Genomic DNA, 21,900 nt, shown 5'->3' on the forward strand with positions numbered 1-21,900 from the left:
TGAAATGTTTCAACAAGCTGATGAAGAACTGGAAGCACTAACTCATCTGTGCCAAGAAATTTGGAAGACAGCTAATTAACCAACTAATTGGAAGAGAAGCATATTTTTACCCATTCCAAAGAAAGGTGACCCAAAAGAATGCTCAAATTATAGAACAATAGCATTTGCAATTAAATGTGGCTGAAGATCATTCAGATGCAGTACATTGACAAGGAGCTGTAGAGGTTCAGGTAGTATTCAGAAGATAATGTGGAACAAGGGATATCTTTGCTGATGTCAGATGGTTCTTGATAGAAAGCAAAGAATACCAGAAAGATGATCTTGTGTTAACTACACAAAAGTATTACGTTATGTGGACCATAGTAAACTATTGATAATCTTGAGAAGTATGGGAATTCTAGAACACTTCATTTTGCTCATGCAGAACTTGTACATGGATTCCCTTTTCCCTTCCATTCCTGGTAACCATCAAAGAATGTTTCTTTTAATGTGATATCTTCTTCTAGACATTTTACAGTATTTGCCCCGTGTAATCTATGTATTTTGTGATTGGCTAATTTCACTTAGCATAAAGTCCTCCAGATTCATCCAGGTGTTGAGGTATTTTGCATGTTCATCATTATTCTTTAATGTGTAGTATTCTATTGTGTGCATGTACTAAATTGTATGTATTCATTCTTCCACTGTTGGACATTTAGGTTTTGGATTTTACTCTTGAATATAAAGTAGCAAGGTATCACTAATCTATGCCAAGAAACTGCCCAGCCAACTGACTTGAAAAGATCCATATCTGTGTCCTTTCCAACAGAATGCAGAAATTATCAAGCAATATCATTAATTTAACATGCAAGTAAAATTTTGCTCATGGCAATTCAGAAAGAATTGCAGTAGTACTACCAGTTTCAGAAGAGAACATGGAATTAAGGACATTATTACTGATATTAGTTGGTTCTTGGGTGAAAGCTGAGAACACCAGAAAGATGTTTATTTGTATTTTATTGACTGCCAAGGCATTCAACTGCGTGGATCATAACAAACTATGGATAACCTTGAGAAGAATGGGAAATCCAGAACACTTCATTGTGCCCATGCAGAACCTGTAAACAGACTGAGACAGTCATTTGAAGAGAACAAGGGGATACTGCATATAGTTTAAAACCAGAAAGATGTGTATCAAAGTTGCATTGTTTCTCTATACTTCTTTCACCTATATGTCAACCCAACAATACAAGAAGCTGGATATATGAAGAGCAATGTGGACTCAGGACCAAAGGAAGATTCACTAATAACCTGAGATGAAGATGACACATCTTGCTTGCTGAGAGCCAAGAGATCTAGAAGCACTTACTGATGAAGACCCGAGACTGCAACCTTAAGTATGGATTACAACTCAAAGATTTAGTTTTACTTGGATAAAATGATGTCTTGCATTGAAGAGCAGGGATGTCACTTTGAGGATGAAGGTGTGCCTGATACAAGTCAGGGTATTTTAAAGCACCTCATAGGCATGTGCAAACTGGACAATGAACAAGGAAATCCGGACAAGAATTTCTGCAACTGAATTATGCTGGTGAAGAATAGTGAAATGCAATGCACTGCCCGAAGAATAAACCAGTCTGTCTTGGAGGAAGTGCAGCCTGAATGCTCCATGTAAGATAGCAACAAGAGCAAACTTGGGCTCATGTACTTTGGACATGTCAGTAAGAAGTACAAGTCCTCAGGAAAGGGCAACACCTTTTTTAAGAAGAGGTCAGTGAAAAGGAGCGCTACCCTCACCAAGATGGAATGACAGAGGCTGCAGCTATGGATTCAGACGTGACTGGTGAGGGTGTTTCATTCTATTGTACTTAGGGTTGCTGTGAGTTTGAGTTGACTTGATGACAAGTAGCTCAGTCATTTGGTGAGAATTACAAAGACTATGACCAGAAGAGCCATATTGATTAATTTATTGTATCACAGCTGTGATGGGGAAAATTCCTCAGTTCAACCTTGCTGGCCTTTTCCCCACCAATGAAGCCTTCAGTGTTCTTAAAATTACTTCATAATCAGCCTGTATTATTGTCCTGGGTCCTTTGAAAAAATATATCAAGATTGCCTGTTTGGAATCTCAAAAAGCAATCATCATAACCTTTGGGGTTGACCTCTACGTTGCATTCATCTCTGAGGTCCTCTTGACCCAGCTTAAAACACTCGGGCAATCTGAAAACAGTTGTTTTATGTGTGGCAGCATATACACTTGCAGAGGCTCAAGGATTTGGGAAGTGTCCCCTGAGTTTTGTTGTTGTTGGGTTTTTTTAATTTTATGTTTACCCTGACCTCAAAGTCACTTTTTTCCATAGCACGAAAGTTATCCTTTCATTTTTTAAGGTACCCTAATGAGATGAAGCAAGTGCATTACCAAGACAATGTGTCTGTAATCTACGCATTGCAGTCATGTTTTAAAAGTTTTGTTTTCTTTTAAATAAAACAACTATGCATGTATGAACTGGAATCCCAGTAGCAATAGCTTTAAATTGATCCTCAAAAAAGGTATTACCTTTTTTACAGGAGTATCAGATATGTGTGAGAGAATATTAGTAACTTATCTAAGAACACACAAGTGACAATGTGAGGTAAAGCCTAATCCCACAATGCACACTATTTTAATAATAATTAATGGAGAAAAGTCATCCCTAAGTGAGAAAATACCAAGTGTGCTCAATTGCTAACGGAAAAATTTAAGTCCACCCAGAGGCACCTGGAGAAAATGCCTGCTGAACTTCTCCCCCAAACCAGCCATTGAGAACCCTGTAGTCAGCAGTTCTCCCACACTCGTGAATCGGTAGCAACTGTCGTTTTTTGAAAGCAGGCAGCTGGTTTGAGTAAAGAAACATGTTGGGAGTCAGCTCAATCACACAATCTCAGTCAGCATCAGAAAGCTTTGTAGCCTTCGGGGATGAGCAGAGTATTCCTACATTGCATTGGATTGAAGTACTGGGCCTTGATAACACTGCACTCATAAGTCCCTAAATTCAGGCTGACCCCTAGATAGAGAATGCCCTGGGAAGAGGTGGCTGTCTCCGGCAGTTGAAGAAATGAACGCTTCAGAGGGAAATCCGAATGGTACGCTCACTACCAGGTGTGTCACTTTCACCATGCGTTGCCTAAAGACAGGCACTGCCTGCTGCCCAGGGCGCAAGGAACAGGCCTTGTTTCTCTTTAGTTGATGTGGTCTCTCTGTTATGTTACAAACACCAGAGGGGCACCTGCCTCAAAAGTATAAATATAATTTTGAGCAAAGGTATGGAGGGGGAGCACAACAGAAACTACGTAGAGTCTCCCTCGTTGAAATAGAGTACTTGTGTGAATTTGTTAAATGCATGTCTTTTCTTTAATTGACCATTGAAGTTCACATATTATTCAACCACCTGAACTCTGTACAGCATACTTTAGTAGTGAGAGATGGCATGAGATGAGGCCAGACAAAGGATTGTATATCTTTTCTGGATTTGTCTCCAGATCTTACCCTGCTGTGTTAGATTGGGTTGACTAGAGAAACAAATCCAGGGACACTCATATATGTATAGAAAAGAGCTTTATATCAAGAGATAATTATACATCAAGCAAACATCCCAGCCCCATTCAGATCAAGTCCCTAGGTCCATAAGACTCACACAGTCACATGAAACAATGCAGAATGCACAGTGATCACAGCTCAGTGGGTGCAAAGTCTGTGGATCCAATGGCAGTGACTGCATCTCAGGGCTCATAGGTCGCAGAGTGGCTCACCAGCAGAAAGGTGAAAACAGAGAGAAGGGGGGAGGTTCCCAGAATCCTCCTTCTGAGAAAGCCATGCCCACCAGGAGGTACCATCAGGCTGTGACCTGATTGAAAGGCTAGACCTCACCCCGACACTTTTAGATCTTCAAGTTGACATGAAATTATGTAACTACCACACCTGCGTACTTTGCAGCAGAGAATGCTAAGGAGGAAATGCCGTGCACCCATGTGCAGTGTTAGGACAGTACAGTAGCACCCACAGGAGGCAGAATGTTTAAAAGACTTTGTGGTCAGCAGCAGAACCTTACAATTATGTGAAACGATGTTGGAAACAAGACCTCGACAATTAAAGAGTACAACCATTAAAAGTGAGACCAAGACATTTGCAAACAAGTTGCTAGTTCTAGCGAAACTGCTGCAACTATAGCAAATTGAGTTTTTACTGTTATGTCATTTACAATCTATGATTAAAGAAATGTCACATACAATATACAGGGATACATGTTTTGGAAAACAGAAATTGATATGTTAAATATCTACCAACTTTTTTTTCCAGAATGAACAAGGACCTCCAGAGAATAAGAAGGAACATTCTTCTTCTTTTTTAATTTTTATGAATTAGATGAAAGTTTACAAAGCAGATCATAGTTTTGCCTTAAGCAATTCAGAAACTTTCTATTTCAACGTATCCATTGTGAGGCCTCTCCTATACCATTCCCCCTCCCTGTGTTTCCTGTTTCCACTCCTCCTTCTTTCCTACCCTCTGAACTGGATTCTTCAGTATATGCTGCCCTTTAAATTTTTCATCTTAAATGATTATTCTAGCCCTCTGGTGAGTTCAGTTCCAGACCAGAAGGAAGACAGAGGGCTCTAGTCTTGGGGGGGTTCCACCAGTGTCTATCTGACCATTTAGCCTGGTCTTGTCTAGGTGTTGAGTTCTGCTCTACACTTGCCATACTGTCTGTCATAGACCATCTAATGTGATCCTTTTAGACCAATTGGTAGTGGTAGCTGGACACCACCTAGTTTCTCTGGTTTCAGGGTTGTACAGACTGATGGTTGCTTACATTAGTCTAATGGATTGTTTCAATATGTCTTTCAATTGTCATCTTTCTTTCCTCTGAATGAAAAGTGATCAATATTTACACCTTAGATGGCTGCTCACGAACCTTTGAGACCCCAGTCACAACTCAACAAAGTAGATTGTGGAAGATTTTTTGTGAACTGTTAAGCCAATTAACTTTGGTGTAGAAGAGACAATCTTAAAGGATCAGTGAAGTTAGTTTACAAAGGAAGGACTTGTTGCTGTCAGATTTGACATATATATGTATATACATATACATAGTCATAAAGCTTCCAGGAGTCTTGGGCTTGTCCAACCTTCTGAGGTGTTACTTACTTTTAGCATTAATATCATTTTACAGTTTCCCATGGTTTTGGCTTCCTCGTGTGGCCAATGGAAGGATCACGGAGTGGATCCCAACTCATAGCCACCCTAAAGGACAGAGTAGAATGGCTGCTTGAGGAGTCCAATCATGGCGCAGGCAGCCCTGTGTTTGTTCTGCAGAGCGGCTGATGGGTTTGATCGGCATCAAGAGCGCTCTCTCTTTCATATTCCAAAACTAAGCTCACATCAAGGTGCCTATTCAGACTCTTAGAACTGCACGTGTGGGGAGCATGGAGTAGAACCCCCGTCCTTCGGAGCGGCGGGTGCTTTGGACCTGCAGGCCACAGAACGCGTAACCAGCGCGCCACTAAGGCTGCGTTTCCTATGCAGGGATTTATTCAAGGACACCGCGGCTGGGGGAGCATCATGTCAACCCAAGATGAATCAGAAGGTGGGGCCAACGTCTACGAACCCGGCAGCAACGGGGAGCAGCAACAACAAACCCTTTATTTGCTCTAGACTGTTTTCCCCCGGATGTTGGCGATGTGCGGCTACATCCTAAAGGAGTCACGTCCTAAGGAAGCTTCTTTACACCTCAGTTCCACAAACGGAGCGCGCGTCGCAAGCCCCGGGGGCGCAGCCGCCTGGGCGACTGGGCACCGGCGCGGGGCGGCAGTGGGACCCGCCTCCTCGCGCGGTCCCTACCTGGCTCCCGGGGGCGCTGCCAATGGCTGCCCGCCCCTGCGGGTCGCACTAGGCTCACTCCATCCGCGGAGCCAATGGCCGGAGACTTCGTCTTCGAGTCACGCAGGCTTGCGAACGTGCAGACCAATCACAGCGAGGCGAGGGCGGGGTGAAAGGCCTCTAACCACTGGAGCGGCCGGCTCCTCTTCATTTGGCACCACCTCCCCTCCCCGCCGGAGACGTGTACCGACGCGCGACGCCGGACACGCCGAGGTGGCTGCGGTCCGCAGTGGTCGCCGGCAGTCCAGGTACCGTGGTTTGGGAGCGGGAAGCCGGCGGGCCTGGGCACTGCTGCGCGACGCCCAGCGCGAGGGTGGGCACCGGGGGCGATGGGTGCGGGCGGTGCCCGGAGCGGGGGGCCCTCTGCGTCGGCGCCCGACTTCTCGCTGCGGGACGGGAGCCGGTCTCTCGGAAGCCCGCAGAGCAGGGAGTGAGAGCGACGGGCGCTTTTACCCCGGTGGCCGCCGCGGGCTGGCGAGGGGACGGGCGGGGGGACACTGCTGGCCCGACGCGAGAAGCTGCGTGCGGCCAGAGTGGCCGGGGCGGCCCCGGAGGGGATCCCTAGCCCCAGGGCTTAGCGGTGAACGGCGCTCCACGGTGCTCCCTTCGTCGGTGGAAGGCCAAGTCCTGCCGGTTAAGTGAACCGGTGTTGAACCGGAGTCGTGGGGCGTAGTTGTTGAACGTTTGGGCATACGTTAACATGCCTAGTCTAAACCATGGAATTGGAGTTGGCCAGGGAACTATTGCATAGTCAGAATCTAGAGTTTGAGGGAGAGGCTTCGAAATAAAGGTGAAAAGAGATCGGCATGCTTTTTATAACAAAAGTAGTTAGAATCTAGGGTAGTCAGAAGCGAAGGAGGGGCGGGAAACTTTCTAATCCTACTTCTCCAGTCTTCTCAAAAATGTAATAGACATACTGAATCGGAAAGCGCTAAGCCCTATCTCTTTACACCTGAGCCATTTACCCTAATTCTGCCTTTGCACCTTCCCAGGAACCGTGCTTTCCCTCTCTTTAGGCTGGTCGCCTCTCCCATTTGCTTCTGGCCTCGATTTAGAAAATGCCCACTAGGAACGTCATGGTCCTCTGTGTTCAGATAAAATCCACTGCCATTGTGTCAGTTCTGACTCAGAGATGTGTTCTCATAGTATTCTCTTTATTGTTTTACTACGTATTTTGGTTTGGGTACTTTGTAATCGCACTAGATGGCATGAGGTCCAGGGTGAGGCTAGCAGCTAGCCCAATAACTGCCCTAGTAACCACAAAGTTACTATATGTCAGAGTGAACGCATGACTTTCAAGAGCCAAGGGAAATTTTTTTCAAGAAGAGGCGTATCAAATCATGCAGATTTTAAAATCTTGATTGTAGTAAGAGTCAATTAAGCACATGGGGTAGGCAAGAAAAGCTAGATTGCAGTTGCTAGAGACCAAGTAGAAAATAAGGTGAAGACAGTAGAATATTTCTTCTTAGGAAGTTTAGAAAAACTAAAAAAAACAAGGTGTTGTCCTGCCTTCCTCACTGATGTGTGTCCCGGCAAATGGATGTATAAGCCTTCTTCCAAATGGATTGAACAAGGAGGTGAAAGAAGCAAACATGGGGACGATTTCCCAGGACAAAGAAGAGTAAGGACCTTCCTCTGCATATCCTACCGAGAGAAAGCTAGTCTTTTTTTTCCAAGTGCATCTTTCCTTAGCACCTGCACCCCGCACTCTGAATCCTAGCCACCTTGACTCAGAGAATAAATTTCTATTTGTGAAAGCCACCTTTCTTGGGGTGTTCCTGTTACAGCAACACTAGAGAACTACGGTTTCATTTGGATGTGTGCTAGCAGAGACTTAAATGTACGAGTTATTTTGGAATTAGTAGAGGCTGGAAGTTAGTAAAATTCAAGATTACCTTGAAGAGACTTGGTAGAAGTATAGATGTCAAAGGCAGTTCAAGTGAGGGCTCAGAAGGAAGTATGAAGAACTGTAAAAAATCTGTTCTCTTAGAGAATTTATAGATGACTTTAGCAACAAAAATGTTGCTGGAAATGAGAACTTCTGTTGATGCTTCCTGGCCTTCCCCACCACCCCATTTCTGTTGGAGCAGCACTAGATCACCCTTTCAGAGCTTGGAAGGGATAGAATGTTCATCTACATTTGCTGCCTCTCTCGGTATGTGCTGCCATCCGATGGGGGGGCTGTGGAACGCCATGAATCTAACGAAGCAATGTGGCAGTAGAAATGCCATCGGATAGGTTTCGTTGTGACTCATTGTGACACCATGTACTATAAACACTGCCCAGCCCTGCACAGTTTTCACAACTTGTATTTTAGGCATTGTTGTAGCTACTGTGTCAGTCCATCTTGTTGAGGATCTTCCCTTTTTCAAGTGACCCTCGACTTCATCCGTCCAACAATTGTTAGGGCAATAGTGCAGGATTGGGCTCTGTTTTGTACAAGGTTGCTTTGAGTGGGAACCTATTCAATAACACCTAACACCACAATTACTACTTTACCAGAGTAAGATGTCCTTCTCCAGGGACTGGTCTCTTAACTGGCCTCCCCATGCCCAGTACATGCAATTGAGGCTTGCCGTGTTCTCTTCCCTAGTGTATTCTGGCTGCCCTTCCTCCAGGATATTTGATTGTTCACCTGTCAGTCCATGGTGCTTGCGGTGTTCTTCGCCAGCACTGTCATTCAAATGCATCGGTTCTCCTGTCTCCGTATTCATTACCCAGCTTTCACATGCATATGAAGTGACTGAAAATACCATGGCTTGGTTCAGGCACATCTTAGTCTTCAAACACTTTAAAGAAGTCTTGTGCAGCAAATCTGCCCAATGCAATGTAGTGTTTGTTTTCTTGACTGCTACTGCCATGTGTGTTGATTGTGGGTCCATGCGAATTGAAATCCCAGATAACTTCAATCTTTTCCCATTTATCATGATGTTGTGTATTAATCCAGTTGTGAGGGTTTTTGTTTGCTTTTACAATGAGTTATATTAGGTGTGTTCCATTAATTGTATCAAAATCCGTATTATTTCAAAAATATCTTTTCATTTAATGCCTTCCATTACATAAAACATGTAGCTTTAACAAAAAAGTCAAAACAGAAGATAGCCACTTATTGTAATTATTTCTGTGTGCTTTATTCATATTAATTATAATATTGCATGAAGTATGACTCACTTGTCAAGTGTAGGACTTGGGGCAAGTTGCTTAGGCTGGCTTCAACATAGTTTTGCATCTATAAACTGGAAATATAAAAGTATCTCTTTGCTCACGAAGGTGTGAGGATTAATGTTGTTAATCTCTAGCTAGCGTGAAGTGTTTTTGTAATACAATCCCTTGCATACTTCACCAAAAAACTCTCATTGCCATCAAGTCAGTTCTGATTAATAACAACTCTATAGAACAGAAAAGAACTACCCTTCGGGTTTCTCAGACTATTACTCTTTTCTGGAGTAGAGAGCCTCATATTTCTCCCATGGAGTGGCTGGTAATTTTGAACTGCTGACCTTGTGTTTAGCAGTCCAGTGCATAAACCACTGTGCCACTCAGGCTTCCTCCTCCTTGTTCCTAGCACATAGTGCCCAATAATTGTTACCATCTTGTCGATAATATGTGCCTGGTCCTATGCTAGGTACTTTCCATGCTTCGTTTAGAATCATTGGAAGAGTTATTGTTGTGTGCACTTACAGATGGTAAAACTGCAGCTCAGAAAAGTAACATAACTTGTTCAGTATTACACGATGGGTAGGTAATTGCTAGATTTGGTTAAAGGTCATAAAAGTACTTATTGGAGCAGTTTGTTTGGTTGTTCTTTTTTTGTAATTTAGGAGCTCAGGGAAGATACCTTGGAGAGGGTGGAGATAGACGTTGCAAATGGCTGGGAAGTGAGCAGGTGTGGTGGCTTGCTCCTTTGATTAAGACACTGATTGGTTCAAAGAAAGCAATAGGGTGGTGATTGTGGAAGAGAGAATAGAGGTTAGGGAAACTTCTCAAGAAAGGGACAGGATGCAAAGGAAAAGACAAAAATGAGAAAGGATAAGTGAGAAGCAGGTCTTGATGAGGTAAGCTCAGGACATGGAAAAACCGGTCAGTCGTAGAGAAGAGATACATAAGCACAGAAGGAATTTGAGACACATGATGTAAAACAATCACCTCTGTGGTAAGTCGCCCTAGAACAAGTAAGACAGAAGAATAAGGATGCAAAATAAATCCAGAGACCTGCCTGAAGAAAGTAGCCAAGCTTCACATTGTCCTCTCTGAAGAAGAGGCTGAGGGGGAAGTTAGAGGATCAAGATGCATTTTAAGTGCTAATAATTCTACCAAGACCTTTTTTTCTCTTTTCTTAAGAATTAATCCATCACAATCCATAAATACAGCAGTAAACATTTTTAGAAATATGATCTTTATGCTTTTCTATTTTTAATTTGGTGAGTGTTCAGTTTACTGTCACTAAAATGTGGCCAGTTTCAAAAACAATTTTTAAGTGATACTCCAAACTCACTATCGACTTGATTCCTACTCGTGACCCCAATAAGACAGGGTAAATTACCCATGTAAATTTCTGAGACTACAACTCATTTTCCCCTCCCTCTCACACACTTGTGAATCCTTGGTCAATTATATATTATTGTTGTTATTTCGTATCTTTTTTATATAATAGGCACTTTTTTGTTGTTTTGTTTTTTAAGTCATGTTATTGGGGACTCTTAACAGCTCTTATCACAATCCATACATCTATCCATTGTGTCAAGCACATTTGTACGTATGTTGCCATCATCGTTTTCAAAGCATTTTCTTTCTACTTGAGCCCTTGTTTACAGCTCATTCCCTTCCTTCCCCGCTCCTCCCTCCCTTCCTCATGAACTCTTGATAATTGAAAAAAAAATTTTTTTTCATGTCTTACACCAACCTCTGTCTCCCTTCAGCTACTTTTCTGTTGTTTGTCCCCCTCGGAGAGGGTTATATGTCGATTCTTGTGATCCATTCTCTCTTTCTTCCTCCACCTTCCCCTTACCCTCCTGGAATCACTACTCTCATTAGTGAACCTGAGGGGTTTATCTGTCCTAGATTCCCTGTGTTTTGAGCTCTTATCTGTACCAGTGTACTTGCTCTGGTCCAGCTGGGTTTGTAAGGTAGAATTGGGGTCATAATAGTGGTGGGGAGGAAGCATTAAAGAACTAGAGCAAAGTTGTATCTGCTATAATGCATCCTGACTCGCTGGTCTCCTTGTGACCCTTTTGTGGGAAGATGTCCAATTGTCTACAGATGGGCTTTGGGTCTCCACTCTACCATCCCCTCATTCACATCAATAGGATTTTTTATTCTGGGTCTTTGATGCCTGATACTTGATCCCATTGACACCTCATGCTTCCATGTGGGCTTTGTTGCTTCTCAGCTAGTTGACCACTTGTTTTATCTAAAAGCCTTTAAGACTCCAGATGCTGTATCTTGCCTCTCTTCACCCATATTTCTGTTAATCATCGCCAGGGTGGGAATATTCAACCTTGTGATAGGTTCCCCCTTTCTCTCCACCCCCCGCACTCCTCCCCCTATCCCCCTGGCCTAATGTTATTGCTACTCCCACTACAGTTCCTGAGGGGTTTATCTGTCCTGACTTACATGTTTTGAGAGCTCTTATCTGTACCAATGTGTGTGCTCTAGTCTAGTCAGATTTGAATGGTAAAACTGGGTCATCATCGTGGGAGGGAGGAAGCATTCAGGAATTAGAGGAATGATGCGTGTTTTGTCAGTGCTGTACTGCACCTTAGTTGAATCATCCCTTGCTTGTAATCCTTTTGTGGGCGGATGTCCAATCGTCTACAGATGGGTTTCAGATTATTTGACCTGATTCTGTCACACCTCATGATCACACAGGCTGGTGTGCTTCTTCTGTGTGGGCTTATTTGCTTCTCTGCTAAATGGCTGCTTGTTTTAAGACCCCAGATGCTGTAGCCAGCCATATATCCTCTTTCTTCACATTTATGCACCCGTTTTGTCTTCCGCAATCATGTCGGGAAGGTGATTATCAAACAATACCAGGTTACGTCTGAGAGGAGCGAGCGAGCTGAGTGGTTGTGTGAACATGTCTCCAAGAGCAGTGGAGCTTACTGCATAGCTGACCAACTGACTGAAGGGCAGATTGCAGAATTCAAGCAAGCTTTTTCACTGTTTGACAAGGATGGTGACGAAACTATAACCACAAAGGAATTGGGGACCGTAATGAAGTCTCTTGGGCAGAATCCCACGGAGGCAGAATTATACGACATGAGTAAATGAAGAAGATCCTGATGGTAACGGCACAATTGACTTCCCGGAATTTCTGACAAGGAAGGCAAGAGAAAGGAAGGACAGAGGCAGTGAAGAAGGAATGAGACGCATTCCGGGTGCTCGATCAGGATGGTATGCTGTATATTAGAGCAGCAGAACTTGGTCACGTGATGGCAAAGTAGGGAGAGAAGGCTCTGAAGTGATCAGGGAAACAGATAAGGATGGTGATGATCAAGGAAACTATGAAGAGTTTGTATAAGTGAAGACATGTACAGAATGTGTTACATTTCTTTTACAAAATTGTTTTTTGCCCTTTTTTTTGTAACTTATCTGTAAAAGGTTTCCCCCACTGTCAAAAGAATATGCATATGTGGTAATTAAGACTTCATTCCTCCATATTCTCTTCCCTTATCTTACTGTCATTGTCCTGAAACCTTATTTTAGAAAAGTGATCTAGTAATATGTTCCATGTAGCTTACTCTGGATATAGCTAAGCCCTTCTGCACACCTAAACTTACATGGAGTTGGTCAAACGGGAACGTCTGGTTAGGCCTTTTTTTCAGTAGTTTTAGTTAGGAACTGTCAACATGTGGTTCTTGAAGTGTAACTGCGTGCACTGTGGACAGTCAACCACAATAGTGCAACTATTTTTTGTACTGCTGGTCCTGTACCAGAAACATTTTCTTTTTTTGTTACTTGCTTTTTAAACTTTGTTTAGCCACTTAAAGAAAATATACTTCTGGCACAGTTTGCCTCAAATCCATTCCAAGTTGTATATTTGTTTTCCAATTTAAAAGTTACAATTTAGCTACCACCCCCAAAAAAAAGAATACCAGCTTATTAGAACAACGTTGTGTGAAGGGAGGCCTTGAGTAGAAGTCCAAAGTACTTCTGCTATCTTGATACTTAACATATAAGTATATGTATATTGACCTCTACCCCTTTTATTATAAATTAATGTATTTATATATATACATATATACATGCTTATAGCTGTACCTCTATAAATAGCTTTTGTCTCCTCCTTCTTTCCTCTATTTCATTTCACCTTCCTCCTGTCCCACTATCATGCTCACCCTCCATTTGGGTTTCAGTAATTCCTCTCAGATACATAGTACTTGATTAAACTTCACTAGGTATTATATGCTCTCCTTACTATCAATTTTAGATCTCTTGTTCTTTTATCCCTAAGTTTGTTGGCTCCCTGCTCCCTCTCTCTGCCCCCTCCACTCCCATGTCCCCCTGGGACCACCCATCTCATTGTTTTCTCCTCAGGATTGTGTGTGCCCTGCCCATCTTTTGTAGACAAACATAGAACGAAAGAAGAGGCAACCAAAATCCCGATACATAGTCCCAGGTCTATCTGCTGACCCTTATGAGTGTTTTCCAATCTGGTCTGATGAGGTGCCAAACCCTGCCCCCTGAGTCAGAAGTTGTCTAATACAGCTTTATATGTTGTACATGCATATCCTCATTCTTGCAAACAATTGTTTATGGGAAGATCTGCTCTAGTTGTTGACGAGCTTGCTTTTTTATCTTTTGTTTTATTACCCTTCATCCAATTTTGAACAATATTTCTACAGTTTTAGCACCCCCACCCCCTTGCAGTGTTACAGAATTTATACCCTGACCAACAATGCTGGGTGCTGGGCATGTTTAAAGGTTTGCTACGCAGTTTGCTGTCATTTGTCAGTTTGTCCTAGTGTGGTGACTCGTGTTGTAATGCTAAAGGCTGTGTCACTGGTATTTCAGATGTCAACAAGGCCACCCAATGTAAAGGGGCTTCAGTGGAGATAATAGGCTGTCCACTTCAGAGGAATTAGACACTGAAAACCTGGCTAGTATTAAAACATTGTAAATTACTGGAAATCTCTTGTGAGGGTGCTGCAGGATGGCCTGGTGGATCGTTCTGTGGTACAGTGACTTGAACGAGCTGCATCTGACTGGATGACACCCACAACAACTACGGGTTTTGTTTGTTTTTAAAAGAGGCCTGGCTTAGGATGTTCTCTTTGAATAAAATTTGAGTTTCTCCTTGTTTTTCCCTGAAGGGTCTATCATTTTTGGGGGTTGAGTTTTCCATCCTTTTATGTCTAAAACATACTTTGTAGCCTTTTGTCATAAGTTCTTTGGCATGTTTTTCCAGCTTGTCTGATCATTGATTTTGATTATGATTCTTTTTATTCCCAAGAATGAATATGCAATTCTAATGTAGTCAAGGGCGCCAGGCTTTTCTTTCATAGATTAACTTGCCTGTAAATGACATTGAAAAATCCCAATCACTGTTCATTGAAATGGGAAGTTTTACCATGGAGAACACACTTAAAAGATTTAAAAATAATGTGAAATTAATTATCCACTATTGTTCTTTTAGATAATGCTTTTAAAAGTCAGATGTGGCTTTTAAATCGATATCTAGAAGTAGAGAGTTATGACAGCTAGAATTTTTTTTGTTTTGATCATGTTTGAAAACTGAGAACTTGGTAAGTAATTGCTGCTGTTAAATTATCAGAAGCTGCTCTTGTTTTAATTCTTGGAATTTTATTTTTTAAAAAGCTTACCTACTACTCATTTTGTTTTCACAGACTCTTAAAGCTGTCTGCAGGGATTTAGAAAATGGCAGCAAATGAGAGTGTCAGCATCTTTAGCTCTGCATCGTTGGCCGTGGAGTATGTGGACTCCCTTTTACCTGCGAATCCTCTGCAAGAACCATTTATGAATGCTTGGAACTATATGTTGAACAATTACACAAAGTTCCAGATTGCAACATGGGGTTCTCTTATATGCCATGAGGCGTTTTATTTCTTCCTCTGTTTACCTGGCTTTTTGTTTCAATTTATACCTTACATGAGGAAGTACAAGATTCAAAAGGTGAATATTATAAACCAGAGATGGAATATTATTGTTCAGTAGATTTGAAATGAATAACTTTGTTTTGAGAGGCTCCAGGTCAGGGCTTTCCAGTATATAATGTGAGCCACATGCGTAATTTAACAATTTTGAATAGGATACATAAAGTTTAAAAATAATCAGGTGAAATTTGTAATAAATATTATGTAATGTGGTGGTTGTAAAGTATTAGCATTTCAATAGATGATTAAAAATTATAAAGCAAAACAAATTTACTGATATAGTATGCATTATTGTTTTCCTGCCAAGTCTTTGAAGTCCAGGGTGTGTTTTACCCTTCCAGCTCACTAGCGGCCTGCGATTCAGACCCTGGAACAGCACAGCTTTGACACTGTTCCTGACAGGATCTCAAGAACAGAATGTAAAGCGGACACATTAGTTTTTTATTTGGGATTCATAAATTTTAATTCTTAACCTACCTAAAAGGCAAAGAATGGAGAGCTGTGGGTATTAATAGGGCAATTTTGTATTCCTTACTGTCCTGACAAGTCTGTTGATAGATAAAAACCTTGGCTGGGGCTTTTTAAAGTTGAATTTTCCTTCTAAATGTATTGTGAGTACTTGTGCAGCATTTGTCTCATCTCAGATAGGTCTTGATGCTTATTTTAGCTGTTTGATTCTGAGAGCCTTTAATATAGGACATGCAAAACAAATCGGTGTTCAGGGACGGTTTCTTGAGCAGCTCACTACATTGATCTCACTTTTCTCACTTGGACCCAGATCTCGGGCTTCATCATCCTTAGGCAATGGCTTTCCCACCTTTGGAAACCATTGAACACATCTCTGAAGTGTATCTTTCAGCTAAAGAGTTTTAAATCCTATCACAGTATATGAACAAAAAATACCCTTTCTGCAATGAATGCTATTAAATGACTACAAGTGTATTTTTACTTTTGTAATGAAAGCTCCAATATCAGTATGGGCAATGCACCTTCCAAAATAGTTGAGGGAGGGCCAAACTATAATCATACCATAACACATGCTTTCTTCTCTGACATTTACAGTAAATAATGTGAATGATTTGGGGACTGCAAAGACTGGAGAGTTGTTTGTTCTTTAGTACTTCCTGGTTTGTTTGCAAATCTTTATGCTTGGGTTTGAATGTTCAGTTTCTTCATCTGAAATTATGTATTGATCATAGTTGCCAAGAATATAGAAGAGAGGTGAGAGTTGTGTTGCCTGGGAGTTAGTAGAACATAGAATGATGTGGAGCAAAACTAGTGCTCACAGAAGTTAACATTAAGTTTCATGCTTTTTCTCCACAGGATAAGTCCGTGTCGTTGGAAAACCAGTGGAAATGTTTTAAAGTGCTTCTCTTTAATCACTTTTGTATCCAGCTGCCTTTGATTTGTGGAACCTATTATTTCACAGAGTTTTTCAGTATTCCTTACGATTGGGAACGAATACCAAAATGGTATGAAAATAAAAATTTGATTTTCATACTGAATCATAGATAATTACTCAGTTAAATATAATCTGAAACAATTGATTACTGCAATAAGTAGTTATAATAACATTAAACCAGTGAGCAGTCAGGTTAACTTGACTCATCTAAAATTCACCACTGTCAAATCTTTTCTGACTAATACTTCAATAGGACAGACTAGAAATGCCCCTTTGGGCTTCCAAGGTTGTATATCTTCTTGGGAGCAGAAAGCCTCCTCTTTCTCCCTCGGAGCTGCTGGTGGTTTCAAACTGCTGATCTTGGGGTTGCCCAGTGTGTAACCTACTATGGCACCAGAGCTACTTAACCTAACTCAGGGCAGCCCCGTGTACATCAGAGTAAAAGGTAGTTTTAGTGGCTGAATGCTCAGAAGTCGATTGCCAGGCCTTCCTCCCAGTGTGCCCCTAAGCAGACTTGAATGACCAACTTTTTGTTTAGCAGGATTGCTTTCGGATCTGTTTACACCAAGGACAATTAAAATATATGTGTGTGCCTTTTACCCTTTTTTTAATCTAAACTTTGCAAGTAAATAAAATGTATATAAGTAAACTACAATGGAAACTTAAAATATCAATTTTTATATTTTTTGTTCTAGTGTAACATTTTATTGGAATATGTTTTTAGCATCGGAAATTTCTATAGAATCCTTTCTATTATATGCAAATGCATATGCTTCATTGAACATAAGAAAACTAGTATTAAAAATACTAAGGAAAATATTAACTTTAAATTTCAAATGTAAATGAATGAAAGAAATAAGAGAATGATTTGTCAAGTGTACAAAGTTTTCCAAGCAGCATATATATTGAATATATAATAATATTTTTGTGTATTTTAAAAGATCATAGAAGTTTTCATTATATTTTAATTCCATTTTCCATGAACATTTTGAAATACCAACTTGTTTTTATACTATAACTTTATGATTTGGTGTAACTCTGATTTCACATGTGAATTTTTGTCAAAATGAATTAGAAATGAAAATGTTTAATTTCTGCCCTTTAAGACATAACATGTAGCCATCTTGTTTCTAGTAGTTTTGATAATTAGTTGATTAATATATTCAGTAGATGGGTATTTCATTTCATATAATGATTCCATGATCTTGAATAAGATTGCAGGCTGTTTATGTAAATATTATTTCATACTCAATATTTTTGCCTTCAAGGTATATGCTTTTGCTCAAATGCTTTTGCTGTGCTGTGATTGAGGATACTTGGCACTATTTCATGCATCGACTCTTACACCACAAAAGAATATATAAATATATTCATAAAGTTCACCATGAATTTCAGGTATGTTAGAGTTATGCTTAAAACATTTTTTTAATTAAGCACAAAATCATTTTTATTGTATGACCATTAAAAAATAATTGGTGATCTTTTTATGTCCTTCCTCTTTGGCATGAATATAAGAACTTAGCTCATGTATACAGTCAATTTTACAAATTATCTTTAGAATCTAAATTTCACTGTGAACTGAAGTTAAAAATGAAAAATTACATGAAACATTTCAACTTTCTTACATTTGTGGTCCAGCAATCTCCTAACACAGTTGAATCCACCTACCCATTTGACAGTAACCTCGGTGGTGTACTTTACTGTTGAAACTTATAAGGCAGCTAGCTACTGGAGGTTAACATTTTTTTATCACATTACTGACTGGCACAAAAGTAAAAATGTTTAGATTTTTTTAAACTGCTTTGACTTGGCTTTGACAAATCAATGTCACTTTCTTCAATGATCCTGATTACATGATATACTGACACTAAAGCATTCCTGTCCTGCTAGAGTCAATTCAAAGGCAACAGTCAAAATTATACTTCAGGCCAATCGTTAAATGAAAGGCTATATTTTATTAAAAATTACTGCTAAGAAATAGTATGATTTTATAAAGTGATGTATACCAATGATATAGACTATATTAAGGAAATTTTTATCAATTTGTTTTAGGCTCCATTTGGAATGGAGGCTGAATATGCACATCCTGCAGAAACCATAATCCTTGGAACTGGATTTTTTATTGGGATCCTGCTTTTATGTGATCATGTCTTTTTTCTTTGGGCATGGGTGGCTTTTCGTTTGATAGAAACTATTGATGTCCATAGGTGAGTTACGGTTTCTAATCTGATTAAGTATCATAAAATCTTTGTTTTTCATTGTTAAAAGATTATCTGTGGACTAATAGAAGTTAATTTGTTAATTTTTTGGTAATAGACTAATCATTGGATAAAAACTCAAGTAATGCATATTTTTATAATACAAAAGGGCTTTTACTTATACTGTGCTATAACTTTTTTTCCTGGCTCTTTATTTATTTCCATTTTTTCTAACAGTTTTGTTAGCATATAATCCTCATACCAGATATTCAGTAGTTTAACCACATCAAGAGAGTGTTACAGCCATCACCACTTCAGTTTTAGGATATTTTCTTCATTCTTGTGTTCACTGTAATTAGCTCTCCATCTCCCCACAACCTCCCTTGCCACCATATGCCCAAGAGACCATTAATCCAATTACTGTCTCTAGATTTACCTATTCTGGATTTCATATAAAGGAAAACATTTTTAAAAATCCAAAACAAGAATAACGATGTAAAACATAAAAACTGTGATCATACATTTTGACCTAACTCCATCTTCCGTAATCAACTTTACAATACTGTCTGCTAACAGGGCTATTCCCATCCCTCAACTAGGACCTAGGGAGCTTCTCCAAAGGCTTAGTCCATGGATGGACCTGCACATGGATTGCGGGCTTCCAGTGTCATCCATAGCCTTCTGCAAACCAGGTGTTCACAGCTTAAGCTCTGATGCAATTCCCTCCTTTAGATTTAGATTGCATTATTTACAGCCCTGGATCACGCAGGCTGGTGTGCTTCTTCCAAGTGGACTTAGTTGATACCTCACTTAGATGGCTGCTTGTTTGAAAACAAGTCTTTAAGACCCCAGATGCTTTTCTTTCTGATAGCTGGACAGGATCTAGTTTCTTCACCACACTTTGCTGTCATGCCCATATCTTCAGTGATCTCTTCGTGAGGATCAGCATGAAGCACTGCCATGTCATAAGAACAATCGTTCTTAGGGTGTGGCTGGAATTAAGTGCAAGCCCACAGTCCATTCATCTATATATGGCTTATATATTTGGTTCACCTTAGAGACATCATAGTCATTTTATGTTAGGGAACATCATCAGTTATCCCCGTGGGGCATCACTTCCTCTGCTGTCAAGTCATTGTTGACTCATATCGGCCCCAAAGGGCAGGGTGGAACTACCTTTGTGAGTCTTGCAGCCTGCAAATCTTTGCTAGAGTAGAAAGCCTTATCCTTCCTCTGCGGAACTGGCTGGTGGTTTTGAACTGTTGACCTTTGTATACTGTTAGCATTTTTATGTTTTTGTTGTTAGGTGCCATCTAGACAGTTATGACCCATAGCAACCCTCTGTACAATAGAACGAAACACTGCACTGCCCTGCACCATCCTTAAAATGTTTCCTATTCTTGAACCCATTGTTTTTGCCACTGTGTCAATCATCTTGAGGGCCGCCCTCTTTTTTGCTGCCCCTCTACTTTACCAAACATGTTGCCATTCTCCAGGGACTGATGAGATAAAATGTCTAAAGCCTGTGAGCCTAAGTCTTATCCTTGCCCTGGAGAGCACTCTGGCCTTACTTCTTCCAAAACAGATTTGTTTGTCCTGTTAGCAATCCATGATGCCTTAATATTCTCCAGCATCACAACTCAAATGCATCAATTCTTCTGTCTGCCTTAGTTAGTATCTAACTTTCACAATTCTTGAACATTTACAGCTAAAGATTTCTTGTCTTACATCCTTGAAGTATACGATAGCCATAGATCTTGTCTAGTATTTTCCTCCTTAATATGTTTTCCAGACTACTTAATGGTTTCTATGAATTTTTGTCTCTGGTAAATAAATTTAAGTAAGAATGTAATTGGGATCAGTTAGCATGTAATTTGTAAGTGGCAGTGTCACTTACTTGGCATGCATACATTTCCTTAATAATCTTTACCATTTTTATTTCAGTGGGTATTATGTTCCTCTCAACCCTTTAAATTTCATACCTTTCTACTGTGGTTCGCGGCACCATGATTTTCACCACATGAACTTTAATGGAAACTATGCTTCAACTTTTACATGGTGGGATAAACTTTTTGGAACAGACTCTCAGTATAATGCCTACATGGAAAGGAAGAAGAAATTGAAGAAGAAGGCTGAGTAGACCCTCTTGATGATAGCACATGTTTCTTTGAACTGAAATTGTTAGTAGTAGCTAACAATTGCTTCTTAAACAAGCATGTGTCGTGGCTGCTACCGGAGAAAAATGAACAGCTTTTAATTATCTTCCTTATGGCAACTGTTTCCATTCCACATACAAGTCTTGTTTATGTACAAATAAATATATACTTAAGTCCTTTCAATGGGAGATTTTAAATGCCATTTTGCTAACCTTACAAAAAAAAGTTTTAACTACTGGAAGAAGTATTAATTTATCATTCCCCCTCCCCCAAAATGCCATAGATCTAAAGTTGAAATTGGTATTTAAATCTTTAAAATGTGTAGTGCCTATTTCAGAAAGGTACGAATTATGGTGTTGGGCTTATATTGAACTTTAGACACTCTAGAATATGCCTAAAAAATCTAAATATCATGAGTTGAACCCAATGAGTGGCCAAACCTGATGAATCTCCAAGAATAGCCGCCCATAGGACTTCGGCGCTGTCCAAAAGTACCCGGTAGGCAGGGCTTCGCCTTTTCTGTAAGGAGTTCTCTGATTGTAGTGTGCTACTGCCACCTATAAGTAGAAACTTATCTGAATGAATGTAAGTGGGATACTTAGTCTAAAGCTTCTCAAATACTGCGTGTTTTTTAATTGAGCTTTATTTCTGCTATTTACACTTTCATTTGTGTGTATCAAGTTTTCATTCTTAAATCTGTATTTTGAAATAATATTAGTTGGCTTGCTGTATTTTCACTTTGCTATCGAAATAAATGTGGTATTGTCTCATCTGGTTCCATTTTTGAGCATCATCTCTTACCTTTCATTTGATTAATATAAGAACTTGCAGATACCATTAAATTACTCAGTTTTATGGAAAAGGGAATTTTCTTTTAAAGTATTTTATTTGCTCAATATTTCCTGGAAGTTTCAACATGTAATTTTCTTACCTTTTATAGGAAATTCTATTGACCTGATAGAGTGGAGCTCTTTTTTCTCCATAGAAAATTTAGGTCTTTCTATACAGATGACAGAATTGAGCCTAACCATTGTTAGGTCTGATTCTTCTCAAGTAGAGAATGGATGAAAAAGAGGAAGCTGTTCAGTGAGCTGAGTAGACACAGTGGCTGTAAAATGGGACAATATTGCCGGGGTGGCAC

At 40.2% G+C, this 21,900-nt stretch overlaps 1 protein-coding gene across 2 annotated transcripts; it reads left to right on the forward strand.

Annotated features, from left to right (window-relative positions):
* Positions 1-5,997: 5,997 nt before the first annotated feature.
* Positions 5,998-21,529, forward strand: MSMO1 (methylsterol monooxygenase 1). Of its 2 annotated transcripts, XM_075564235.1 has the most exons (6): positions 5,998-6,138; positions 14,737-15,022; positions 16,327-16,475; positions 17,674-17,800; positions 18,458-18,612; positions 20,548-21,529. In XM_075564235.1, exons 2-6 carry the CDS (start codon positions 14,768-14,770, stop codon positions 20,741-20,743), a joined length of 882 nt encoding a protein of 293 aa, XP_075420350.1. In that variant the 5' UTR covers positions 5,998-6,138; positions 14,737-14,767; the 3' UTR covers positions 20,744-21,529. The 2 variants fall into 2 exon arrangements, with proteins under 2 accessions (XP_075420350.1, XP_075420351.1); XM_075564236.1 differs by lacking the exon at positions 14,737-15,022 and having other exon boundaries at positions 6,005-6,138.
* Positions 21,530-21,900: the final 371 nt, after the last annotated feature.

This window comes from Tenrec ecaudatus, chromosome 12 (assembly GCF_050624435.1).
Source record: "Tenrec ecaudatus isolate mTenEca1 chromosome 12, mTenEca1.hap1, whole genome shotgun sequence".
In the NCBI taxonomy this organism is placed as follows: Eukaryota; Metazoa; Chordata; class Mammalia; order Afrosoricida; family Tenrecidae; genus Tenrec; species Tenrec ecaudatus.

What these genes read in the sequence shown, in the direction of transcription:
- MSMO1 (XM_075564235.1), top strand. Translation starts at nt 14,768, where the DNA reads ATGGCAGCAAATGAGAGTGTCAGCATCTTTAGCTCTGCATCGTTGGCC. An exon ending in GGAAGTACAAGATTCAAAAG is followed by an intron (nt 15,023 to 16,326) that starts GTGAATATTATA and finishes TTTTCTCCACAG; the next exon opens with GATAAGTCCGTGTCGTTGGA. An exon ending in AAGTTCACCATGAATTTCAG is followed by an intron (nt 17,801 to 18,457) that starts GTATGTTAGAGT and finishes AATTTGTTTTAG; the next exon opens with GCTCCATTTGGAATGGAGGC.